Source organism: Nesoenas mayeri (assembly GCF_963082525.1).
Source record: "Nesoenas mayeri genome assembly, chromosome: 21".
NCBI classification, from domain to species: domain Eukaryota; kingdom Metazoa; phylum Chordata; class Aves; order Columbiformes; family Columbidae; genus Nesoenas; species Nesoenas mayeri.
The window spans coordinates 3,008,132-3,020,944 of record NC_137571.1 but is presented as its reverse complement, the minus strand read 5'-3'; the positions used below and the strand labels follow the sequence as shown (position 1 = coordinate 3,020,944).

The 12,813-nt window shown below is 47.3% G+C and overlaps 1 protein-coding gene across 1 annotated transcript; it reads left to right on the top strand.

Moving 5' to 3' along the window:
* Window positions 1-1,426: 1,426 nt before the first annotated feature.
* Window positions 1,427-10,978, top strand: CEP85 (centrosomal protein 85; the record flags this gene model as incomplete). Its single annotated transcript, XM_080357704.1, has 13 exons — window positions 1,427-1,481; window positions 2,112-2,264; window positions 4,460-5,184; window positions 5,836-5,969; window positions 6,783-6,900; window positions 7,286-7,471; window positions 7,820-7,972; window positions 8,225-8,379; window positions 8,889-9,009; window positions 9,467-9,517; window positions 9,603-9,710; window positions 10,313-10,541; window positions 10,815-10,978. 13 exons carry the CDS (start codon window positions 1,427-1,429, stop codon window positions 10,976-10,978), a joined length of 2,352 nt encoding a protein of 783 aa, XP_080213830.1.
* Window positions 10,979-12,813: the final 1,835 nt, after the last annotated feature.

The following is a 12,813-nucleotide window of genomic DNA, read 5'->3' as shown; positions in this document are numbered from 1 at the left end:
GGCACCGCTGCCTGCGCTCCCCCCGCGGTGGAGCCATCCGTCCTTCTCCGGCGCGGGCTGCTGACCGGCCCCCGCTTCCCTTCAGGGACCGGCTCCCCACTTTTCCCCTCAGGAACGGGCCTCCCCCTCAGGATCCGGCTCCCCCTGTTCTCTCAGGGGCCGGCCCCTCGGGGTCAGGCTGTGCCCTGCAGGCGGTTGGACCCTCTCCTTTGGGTCAATTCTTCCTCTCCCTCCTCCCTCCACCCAAATCACTCTCCATCCCCTTGTAGGGGCGAAGGGCCGCCTCCCACCCTCTGGCTTCGCGTCCCTCGGGTAAAACGCTGCTCTCCCTGTTTCGCCATGACCCAGCTCCCCTTTCCCCGCCCTGTGCCCGGAGGGGGTGGTTTGGGTGCTGTGGGTGCCCCCCGGGAGGGGAGGGGGGTGTTTGTGGTCGGGTGGTGCTGACTGAGGTGGGGATGCCTGGTTGCTTTATTTCGATAGCCTGCATTTGATTTTCCGTGTTATAATGGCCTGGCTGTGGTGCTGGAGACTGAGATTTAAATTCGGGGATTTCTGAAGCATCCCTGAATCAAACCTAATGAGCACTTTGCTTAGCTGGAAGAGTTTTGTTTCTTCAGTTTCTTTGCTAAGTGAAGCGCTGCATCTGGTTCATTATTCTGTTGTATTCCAAATGTTTATCCTATGTTTTTAAGAATTAATGGTTTCTGCAAGCTCTTTGAATCAGTAAGCAAAAATTTGTAAGCACTGGCAATTTAAGATTTAATATTTGACTGGTGGAGTGGAGAGAGGCCTCAAATTTCCACAGGGAAGCCTGAGAGCTGTAAATTATACTCACATCATCTGAAGCAGGAAATTCACTGTCTGAAGTAGTAGAATAAGCAGATAAATTACACCAAGGCTCTGGATAGATAATGATTGCCGTTTATGGAACAGCAAGGCTAAGTTTTGTGTGCCTGCCTTTCTGCATGTAGTTGCTCAGTGACCTCTACAGATGGCAGAAACAAACTGGTTTAGAGTTAAGACTTTTAAAGGGAAATTTGTAGTCTCTACAGACATAAAGCCAGTGTGGAGGTGCCTGGTGATGGCTGCTCTATAAATAACTACGATGGGGATAACACATGCCCCAGTTGAAAGGCGCTGCTGCATACCTGGAGAATGCTGCAAGCAGAAACTCTTCTCATTTCTCAGGCATGAAGAAAATCTACACTAACTGCAAGGGGTTTTTAAGTATTGTTGCTGTGAGGCTGAAACAGAGACGCTCTTGGGAGGAGGTGCTAATTAAATATGAAATATTGTGTTACTCTGAATGAAGAGTGGCTGACGCGTGTACCCTTCGCTTGGTTAGTGGGAACAGAGTTTGGTTTATGCTGATTTTAAAATAGGGATTTTATTTATTTATTGCCCTGTAGTTCGCTGGATGGATAAGATGGCTGCTCTTGAGAAGCATCTGGACCTGAGGCTCCAGCACAACGCTCCGTCGGGTAAGGACGGTCCTCTCTTTACAGCCACGCTGCTGGCGGATCCTGTTTCAGTTTGTCTGAGGAGACATGTGGCCCTCAGAAGAGTTCTTTACCAAAAGCTTTTTATTAAAAAAAACCCCACAATGTCTTCTTCCTGCAACATAAAATAATTGCATGGGTATGCAAAGGTAGAGAATAATTTGATAATGAACCTATCACGGGTGATAACTGATAAACCTGGAAGAGTTCTTAACAGTTAATGAAAAATGTATCTTTAATTTAAGCAGTTTTGCTGTTTGCCAGTGCTGCTGCTCTTTTTAGTCTGAGTACCAGAGCATCTGCTGGGTGTAATATCACCAAGCGTATCAATGGGAGTATAATTTACTGCTTTTGCCTTCTGACTTCCATGACAAGATAGATTTTCAGTCTCCTGTTGATATTATTTGGCTTCCCTGTACTTGCTGCCATTTCCTTTTGCAAAAGAGATTTCTTTAGCAACAATACAGGGAGTCAAGCACGGGTCAGTCTGGGTTTTGGTGGCATGTGGAATTAGGTATGGCTAGGATGATCAGGTATAGCTTAATTAAGTATATTAAAAGGCTTTTTAGTCTGTTGGCTAAAGCATAAATATCCCTGGTTTTTTCTCTCCAGATCCCAGCACCAGTCAGAAGAGTAATTTCTCAGAGACTGATTGGAAAACACCGATGTTGTCTGTGAAGTTCCAGAGCCGGGTCAGCCGCTGCCCAAGTGTGGCCGACAGCGGGGACGGGGGCATCGGGACGTCATGCTCAGACAGCACGGAAGGTGATGGGCAGAACGGGACCGCTCGGGCACAGCCAAAGACTTGAAGTTTTCTTAGAAGACCGACAAGCATTAAATAGCCCAATATCACTGAACCCTAGAATGTAAAACTTGGGGAGAACAGGATGTGTAATGATGTTTGGGGATGATTTCAAACTCAGTGCCTCAGTGCACAGATATGCTCCCTGAAATATAAAGAGAGAGAGACTTGCTGTCTCTCTAAGCTGGTTTGGTTGTCTTCTAACTGTAGCGAGCATTTTTAACTGACTAAAAGAGCCACCTTGGTGATTTGCTGGTTCACATCGACCAACAAGTGATTAATTAGCAAGTCTTTTGTGTGATTTTTAAGAAATAATTTCTAGATGCCTCTAGAGACTCTAGATCAGTGCGCCTTTGTGCGTAAGCCTCTGCAGTTGTGGAGCTGTGCGTTTCCCACTGGAGAACGCGGCAGCCTTGCCCTTAGCTGAGGCACATTCTGTGAAATTGCTTGGCCCAGCAATCCTTTCCACCTGTATTTTCATCTTCACCTGGGAAAGTGGCATAAACCACTGTCAATTCACCAATTCTTCCTTCAGCAGCAAGTTTGTTGTTCTTTAAAACAATGCACTTGACACATTTATGTGTTTCACACACTGCCGTGAGCCTTTTGAATGAGCTATAGATCTTAATAATGTGTGAGCTGAAATGAAGGCTTTGGAGGAAGTCTGGCTTGTGGAAATACTGCTGGAAATATTACTAGAGCATGTTTAAGTGTCCCATTTAGCCTCTCTCAGGATAATAAATCATCCAGTTGCACGCTGAGGGTGGGGAGGAAACGATGGCTCTTTGGAAATTGCCATTCTGAGCATTTGTCATGTTGTAGCCTGGGTTGCAAGAGCTGAGAATGAGCTGATGTTCAGGACAGTACGTTACTCAGAAATGTTGTTGTGACAACCCCTCGCGCACCCAAGGAACCGATTGCAGCATCAGCACGTGGCGTGCTGGTCAGAGAACTTGAGTTCCTGAGAGCGATACTGGGGTATAAATTTAGGGGCTGTGAAAGGAAATCGTACTGTCCCTTCTCCCTTTGCCAAGGTGAATGTACTTGCAGCGGCTCGGTAGCATGGTGTTCTCTGCAGTTCTGAGGCACAGCCAAGTCATGTCATGAGATTTTTCTCGCCTTCCTGCTCATTTTTGAGGAGAGGGTCTTGTGCCTTTGTTGTGATAGTTTTCCTGCAGTTTGATGGCTTTTCCCTCATCTGTTTTAGGTCATATTCAAATTGTAACCTTTTCCTCCTTCTTGTAGCAATGCTTTGAGGTTACAAACAGGTGGGTGACCTTGCAATCCTGATGTTGGTTTAAAGAAGCATCATGTGGTGTTGGGCCTTTAGCCAAACCCATGAAGAAAACAAGTTTGTGTATCTGGGAAAAACCTGGAATCACTGCGATACACAATGTATCAGGACAAGGAGTGGGAACAAGCACTTCTCTGTTTGCCTTTCTCAGCTCTTGCTGTTGCTGTATTGAAATTTGAGAGTTGCTAAGAATAACCCCGTATGTCCACGTAGCCAGGTTTGGTGCCCATCTGACAGGACGAGCTCACGTTGGGCTGCGTGCGCTGAATTCATTTCCTGTGGCAATAAGGCGAGAGCCATTACTCGAGCCTCTGGAAAAAGCTCTTTTGCTGCAATGTTCTGGAGGAGTTGGAAGGTCAACTGCTCGCTGATCTGGTGCTCAGCTGTGTCTGAAGCTCATCATGGGCTCAGCGAAGGCTCCCGTTAGCTTTGGTTACGGGTCTGAGTCGCTGAGCTGTGGGACGGGCAGAACAGAATCGAGGTCTCAGTGTTCAGCTGAGTAAGTTTCAGCCTTTTTATTCAATTTAAATGACTTGATTTCTAAACCTATAGAAAGATAACCTTATTGATTTAAGGTTATACTAGAGTAGCTTAAAAGTAAGGGATTAAAAATGTGTACTGAACTAAACTTGGATTCTTCCTGTGGTTTGTGGTGGTAAGAAAATATCAGCAGGTTCCTGAAACTTGTAGTGAGGGAGAACACAGGTGTGCCTTAGTCTTGCTGCTGCTTAGGACACATGTTCAGGGGGAAAAGAATTGGTTTTTAAAATTCTTTTGGAAAGTTCACCAAAGGAGTGGCTGTTCATGTCAGAATATTTTCAGGATTATAATTAGAGCATCACTCTTCTTGTTTTTCTTCCCTAGACTTTTGCAATTCCAGTGACAGTGCCTCATTCCATCCCATCAAAACCCAAGTGACCATCCCAACAGCCCATGTTATGCCTTCTACGTTGGGTGCTTCACCCTCCAAGCCGTGCTCTGCGGGAGACCAGAGCTGTTTGCAGGGTACTTCAAACACTGCGTTGCCAGGATCTGCTGCTGAACACCCAGGGCTCATGAGAAACGGAGATTTTAACACCGGGAAGTCGTCTCAGGTGCCACCCAGGGATCTCTTGCATCCATACGGGACTTCGGGGGGAAACGGTTTTGAGCCATCCTGGCATCCTGTTTCGGATCACATGAGAGCTGAAGACACTTGGAAGTTTGACACCCCTGCCATCGAGCGTACCCTGAACCAGTCGCTCTTTCTGGATAGTTCATGCACTGACCCTCTCCACAGGTTCCACAAGTTCAATTCAAGCTCTGGGGCAGCTGATGCAGGAAAGGACCATTATAAGGTGCTACCAGAGAGCCGGCAAACAGCTGGGGCGAATGGAGCCTGCGAGCCCCGGGACGGGCCGTGGCCGAGTGGGAGCAGGCTGATGCCAACAGGACTCCAGGCCAACAGTTTCTTTTCAAAACCTGTAGCTCCTTCATCTCAAGCATGGATGCCAGAAGCGTGTGCGCTACATCCGCACGAGAGGGTCTGTGAGCTCAGCGCTTGGAAACAACAGCTGGAGAAAGTGCGATTGCAAGTAGAGCAAATGCAGGTAGGGAGCTGCTTGTGGCACTGTGTGAGTTTGAAACCCTTCCTGTCTCTTTAGCCATGAATCATTGTCCGAGACTTTTGAAGCCAGAGGGAAAATGTCTCATTCTTCTCCCTGTCTTACACCCAAAGTCTGTTAATGATCTGTTTTTACAACGTGTGGTGTCACAGGTATCATTTGACATAGAGCTGCCCTGTATTATGTTACTGCACTGCACGGTGGTTCAGATCAAGGGCTGAAATATCCTGTCTGCTACAAACTGAAGAAAAAGCATGCCAAGAAGTTCTGAGCAGTTTCTAGAATAATCTGTATTCTGTATCTAGACTTAGGAAGCAGATATATATGTATATTTATTTTTTTTTTTACAAGATGCCTAAAATTTACTGAAGTTTATTAGATGGAAAGAGTTTATCACCTCCCACCAGCTGTATGGAGACAAATTATTTCCAGCAAGCTAGCGCAGTGATCTAAAATTATTTGTTAATCTCCAGTTCTGCTTGGGCAAAGTTACTTGTTCTTGGACATGGACAGAGACTGAAATAGCTGTGCCCTGGCATGCAGATGAGCACACAGTGTGCAAAATAGCTCTAGCAATGTTGCAATTACCTCTGTGGAGCACAAACCTCTCCCTCCTCGTTTTGTTTTGTATTTCAGTTACAAAATGGAGGCGCCTGCCACCACCCCCCCATGTATTCTCCTTCGCTGCCTACGCCCGATCCAGCTCAGTGGATCAATATCCTGAACTCCAATGAAAACCTGCTCAAGGAGAAAGAGCTTCTCATTGACAGGTGAGAGTTTGATACCAACATGTGGTTTAAGGACTCCAGTACGTTTCCTTTTGGAAAGCAAGAGTTTTGAAAATACTGAGGAAAGCTCATATCTCGGAGTCCCTTTTACCTGATGGAGCTTTTTTTGTTGCAACGAACACCACTTTGAGAACAGCCTGTTTTGTCATGAGTTTTGCCCTTCCTCTTGGAAGTAGGACGGTCATACTGAGGAGTTCTAATAAATAAATTTTGGTTATGTTTTCCTGGGTTCTATAAAGCATAAAGATTTATGTTTACCTCACAATTATCCGGAATGTCAGAACCGCTGCCTTTTTGCTTGAGGACTTTCTGGGAGCTTTTTGAGGTCTGTATTTTAAATGTGTTCTTTGGGAGTTTGGGCTGCCAAAAGGACTTCTCATACCTAACACTAGTCCTAATGAAAACTGCCTCCAGCATTTGGATGTAAATACTTCTTCTGCTTGCTTGTTTTGAGTTTTCTGTCTCTTCATTTTACTCATAAGCTCCACAGCCAAGCTGGATTCTCCAAAGCATGTAAGGCTTGTTGTTTTATGTATAATCATTGCTGAGGGGGAGGCTTTGAAGGGAGAAGAGTTAATACCCATTTCAACTTCTTCTAGAATTGGTATCTTTCAGATTGCTTCCCTGCAGGCCAGCTCTGAGTTGCAGAGTTGTCTTTCTCTTCTGTTTTTCACTGTATGGAGCATTAGAGTCATGGTGGCACTGTTTATTTCTTTCTACCATTGAAAACAGGGTGTATGTTTGAGAACAATGTATTATCTGTTGGGTTTGGGGGTTGTTTGGTTTTTTTTACAGACAAAGACAACACATATCCCAGCTGGAGCAGAAGGTCCGGGAAAGTGAACTGCAAGTTCACAGTGCCATGCTCGGCTGTCCAGCACCCTACGGAGATGTCTACATGTTGAGAATGCAGGTAATGAGGTACAACAGGGTGTCAGTAAGACATATGTATTGAATCCAATGGACCTACCACTTCTCATGAGGCGTTTCCAGAGAAGGAGGGCTGCGCAGAGTAAAACTGTCCCTTGTGTGAGGTCCCAGTTACCTGTCATTTCCAAGATCTTCTGTGACTCTTGAGATTTCAAGCCCTGAATTAGTACAGTTTGTTTAGAAGCTGTGCTAGCGATACAAACGCCTGACAAGTGCTATTTCAGATACTGCACTATATCAAATGGGGTGAGTGATGTTTGAGAATTAGGGCTGAGAACACAGCTCTGAGACAGCGCAGCTGCCTCGTGCCTGTTTGTAACTGCCTGTTAGCTCCAACAGGCAGAGTTCACCGCTGTCCGTTTTTGCAGGAGCTGCAGCGGGAGAATACGTTTCTTCGAGCGCAGTTCACAGAGAAGACTGAATCCCTCAGTAAGGAGAAGATTGAACTGGAGAGAAAACTGGCTGCCGCAGAGGTGGATGCAAAGCTGATCCGGGAGTCGCTAAAGGAAACTATGCAGAAACATGCGGAGGAGTTAAAGAAACAGGAAGAAAGGGTACGATCCCTGTTGATACGGGAAGGTGTTTTCTCTTTGAGAAGCTAAGTCAGTGTAGTGCCTAGGTGTAAGTTCTCTGTGGCAATGTGTGATTGTTGATATTTTCTCATCTCCTTGGAGAATTCTTTGGTTTATCAGCCAAAGCCCTTCTTCCTGCAGTTAGAAGTATTTCGGTACCTCTCTTTTTAACCAAAGCAGCAGCCTCTCTTTAGCTAAATGAGCAGAAGTGCTGCAGAGTTGAGGTGATGTTGTATTTTGGTGTTGAGTGCTGTACAAAAAGGTAAATGAGACAGCATACTGAAGAATGGACAAGAAATTATATAAACTTGTGTATAACTGTCCCTGCAGGTAAAGGGGAGAGACAAACACATTAATAATCTTAAAAAGAAATGCCAGAAGGAATCTGAACAAAACAGGGAGAGACAACAGAGAATCGAGACCCTGGAACGATACCTAGCTGACTTACCAACCCTCGAGGACCATCAGAAACAGAGTCAGAAGGTAAAACTTCCTCAGAATTGTCATGATAACCCTTCAGAGACTTGCTCAGGTGGCTTTTCTACAGCTGCAGATAATCCCCTGTGCAGCTGCTTGAGTAAAGTTGTGGTCTGGCCTTTTTGGAGGAGGAATGTTCTGAGCTGTAGCTGAGAATTGCCACATAGGTTGTAAAAATCAGAACTGTGAATGTAGTTGAAACGTGTGTGGTGAAAGCCCTTGGGGGTCTCTAGAGTCTTGTGATGGTCTTTGTTGCAGCTGAAGGAATCTGAACTGAAGAGTGCTGCTATGCAGGAAACAGTGCTGGCGCTGGAAACAGAGCTTGGAGATGTCCGGGCTGCTTTCAGGGAGCAAGAGATGCAGCTAGAATCCCAAAAACACAAGGAGCTGGAGCTTCTTGCCACCGTGCGCAGGTGAAAATCAGAAGAAACTTCCTCTTAGCGCTGAAGTAATCATTGCACAAGAAGGGTGACGATTCAGCACAGCCATTGTCCCACCTGTCAGAACCAGGTTACCGTGGGTTTGTGCTGATAATGTGAATGCTCACCAAAACACCATGTTCAGATTCTGCGTGCCAAGAGTGGAGGGTGGGAGCAGAACCAGATAGCTGCAAGAGGACCCCTGTTTTGTCACCTGTTTTGTCTGTGTCCTTGGGTTATTGCTCTCAACCGTAACTCCTTGCAAAATGGACCTATGTAATCTGTCATTATTGTGTCTCTGCAAATGTGCTGATATTGTGGGTACGGCTGTGTCCAGAGCGAGTGACTTGCTCCTCCACAGCCCTGGCGGTTTGCAAGCTGCAAACAGGGCAAGACTGACACCTCATATGAAATATGAAAATCATTTTGCCTCCTCATATCATTTAGTGAGGGGGAACACCCCATATAAAGCTCATTTTCCCACAGTGTTGTGCTGATTTCAGCTTGCAGGACAAGGTGCAGCAGTGCGTAAAGAATGCGGAGAGAGGACCCCCTGCGCAGGATGGGGAGAGACAGAAAATAGAAAATGACTCTCTGAAGAAAGAATGTGACTGCCTCAGGAAGGTAACAGGCTGTCCCAGCTGGGAATCACACATTTTCCTTTCCACTGAGTCACACCAGGCACTAAAATGAGATCGGGTGCTTTTGTTGTCATAGGCAGTCACAATTGCACTGAAGCAGCAGTTCTAGGAATTCCAAACGGAGGGGTTTTAAAAGCTGTTCTTGCTGTGATAACCTTGCAGTTCCACAGTAACACTGGAGAGAAGCTGCAGAATGCAGAAGAGGGGAGAGGAAAACCACAAGAATGCAACTTCTCCAGTTTGTTTTTAGCTGATACTTCTAATGGTGCCTTTTATCAGGTGCCTTTCATCAGGGAATCTATGTCCATTATGAACAGAGGCAGTGATTAAAGCAGTAAGCGGGCAGGGAGGAGAGGGGATGCTGTGCTACTGAAGGAGAAATCCTGCTGGTATTACTGAGTCTGGGTGACCAGTTCTGGTGTCTCTGCTTTCGATTCCAGATTGCGGACAAACAGCAGAAGAAGATGGAGCAGTTGTCCTTGCAAGTAAAGGTGAGAGGTGACTGCGGAGGGACCTGGAATTGAGAATCTGCTGTGAAATGAGTTAGGCTTACTATTTTCCCATGGTCTGTTCCAGAACCTGGAAGAACAGGTGGCCCAGGAAGAGGGGACAAGCCAAGCTCTGAAGGAGGAAGCCATGAGAAGAGAAAATGCACTTCAGCAACTCCGGACTGCTGTGAAAGAGGTCAGAGCGGGGGCGTTTAGAGTGCCCAAGTGTAGTGGCTGCATGAGTAATGGATTGTCTTTAAACAAGACCCTTAATTTGCTGTCAACAGCACAACCTGCTTCCTGCTAGAGTCAGTTGGCCTTCCGTGCTCTGAAAGGAGTTCTTCTCTGTTTGAAAGCAGGAGGAAAAAGGCAGTTTCTGCCCTGGGAACTTCAGTGGGGGCTGTGGGTTGTGGTGGATGCTGAGCTTGCTGGCTGAGGGCAGCAAGGTGTGGTGAGCAGGAGTCCAAACTCCGCTCCAGCCCTGGCTGAAGGGCAGGGCTGAGCCCCACTCTCAAGCCTAAAGGAGGCCAAGCACAATGGCAGCCCTTGAGGGAAGGGATGGCCAGTGATGGGGTGAGCAGCTGGTGCTTTGTTAATTCCTGTTGTGTCTGAGCCAGGAAAGCTGAATGCTCACACCGGGTAGGCCTGACACTCGCTTATCTGCTAAGAGTCTGGAGGGCTCGATGTAAGCCTGCTGCTTCTGCCCTCGGTGCTTCCACAGAGCAGTTGTGTTATGTTGCTTTAAGTGTACTGATTCTGTCTCGAGTGCCCGCTAACCTGCTGTGTCCATTTGCTCAGCTTTCCGTGCAGAACCAGGACCTCATTGAGAAGAACCTGACCCTTCAGGAACGGCTCCGGCAGGCAGAGCTCACGACCCAGCCGCTGCCTGTCAAGGCAGCCCGCCTGGCCCAGGAGCTGCACGGTGAGCTGGCCAGTTGTCTGCAGGATTTGCAGTCTGTCTACAGCATCGTCACTCAGAGGGCTCAGGGCAAGGATCCCAACCTCTCCCTGCTCCTGGGCATTCGCTGTAAGTACAGAGAGTGATGGCAGAGCAAACCCTTTCATCCTGCCACAGCACAGGAACTGAATAACTCACCTAGTATTGAAGGCTCTTGTCTTTCTGGGATTGTGAACCTTCTTTCTGTGGTTTGCTAGCTCTAAAGGTGCATGCTGTCATCACTAAACGTTAAGTAGTACCTCTATTGCAAATGTGCATGGGTTTTTCTGGCTCTGTTGCAAAGGTGTGTGTGCTCCTTGGTTGGAGTTGCATGTGAGGTAACTCCTCTCTCTGACTCCGCAGCTGTGCAGTACTCTGCCAAGGAGGAGGATGATTTGCTGAGCCCTGATGGACTTGGAAAGAAACTGGTGGAGGTAAAACAGCTCCATAAAGAGGTGGAGGACTTAAGGACGGCAATATCTGACAGATACGCTCAGGACATGGGAGACAACTGCATCACCCAGTAAAGAACACTCCCCAAAGTAAGATGGGAAATGAAGACTTGAAATCCCCAGGAGTCTTGAGCTCCTACAACCCAAAACCTATTCAGCACTTTACCATCCCTTTGCTCGGGTACAAGATGTGTGACTTAGCCATCCTGAGAAACTGGGAGGGGGGGGTGTTGCCAGAAGTGTTTAGCTGCTGACCGGAATCATTCTGGGCTTCGGTGTCGGGCTTTGCAGTAGCTTTGATCTTGTGGAATGTATTTATGCTGTGTTTGCTGGGAGCTGGTGTGGTCTCTGACGCTGGGAGATGAATTCTGAATTGCCTTCTAGGCATGTCAAATGCTGAACATGCAAATGTGACAGTTAAAACCATCACTAAAAGGAAATGTATGCCCTGACCTCTCTGATAAATTCTCTATGCAGATCCTGTGTGACTAGTAAGACCAGAGGATTATCAGAGCGTTAGGGGACATTTGTGGCCTTTGCAGGCAGGTGTGCCAGTTTTATACAGCTGCTAATTACATCAAGGTGCTACAGGCTCCTCAGTTGCTGTCTGCACAGCTCTGGCTTGGATTCTCATGTAGCCATTTGCGGAGCAGCACCTGCTTTGCTCAGGTAAACGCAATCTGAGTCTTTTGGTAGCCAGCAGGAGCTGGGCAATAAAGCATCACTAAAAAATAGACTCTGAAAACGCTCCCCCTGGGCACTGTTAGCCCCAGAAGCCTTAAGCTTTCTATCTCCCTAAAATAGCACTCTGAGCTTAAGATTTGAACTGCAGAGAAAGTGGATTGATGCTGAAGTGCCTTAATGTGCTAGACAAACCTCCTGTCCCCACACTGCTCTGTGCCTAATGCATCTGCCGGCTGCAGATGCATATGCATATTCCCTGCAGCAGCCTGTAGCGCCATCGCAGGCAATCCTGGGGAGCTGGGGATGTCTGGAGCCCCTGCACCCCGGGGGACACCCCTGAACAGCACTCTGCTTGCTGTGTGACAGGGAAAAAGCCATTCTGGTCATGACGTGGATCAAAGAGCTCCTCCTGACACTGGGCTTTGTTTTATCCCAGCACTTTGTTCTCTAGGAGCTCTTTGCTCCTCTGCAAAATTAATGGGATTTCTAAATAAATCAGAATGGAAATGCAGTTCACTTGATCACAACCCTCCTTAACCTTAGTGGCAACTTTACAGTACTGGCTTGTGACAATACCGTGGTGTTGAGGATGGAACTTATGGTTTTCAGCTTAAGAGCGAGATGCTAAATCAGTTATAATGGGGGAAAACACTGCTGAAACTTCTGCTGTTTGGTTGTTCTTGGTTCACGTTGGGGCCACGAGCCCTGGGTTTGAGAGAAATGCTTTTGTTATTCCTTTGTGTTAAATTTTAAGACCAAATCTGTTCTGTTCTTAGCGTTCGGCCACCACGGGTGACGGTGGCAACAAATCGGTTTGTTTGCTGTCCCGAACTACCGCTGCACAGCATGGGGAGGGAGTGCAGCAGTGTCTGCCCTGTTCTTTCCCATCGGGTGTGTTACATTTCTGGCTGTTTGTGTTCCCAGGCTGCTGATGCCATGTCCTGAGCTCAGTGTGCGCCAGGACTGGTTCTTGAATTCCTTTGTCCTGGCTGCCAGGAGCTCTGGGCAATGGGGCGCAGAGCAGCACCAGCTGTGCCAGCCGCTTTCTCCCATGGGTGCTGGTTTGCACCATCCCATTTCCCTGCATTCTCCTGGGATGCAGGATCTGGCTCCTCAGTGATGTGCTGGGGACACATTTACCCTCCGACCGTGTCCCAGAAATGTCACCTTGTCATCTTCCTCCTGCCAAACCAGCCCAGGTGGTGATCCCATTGCTGTACATGACT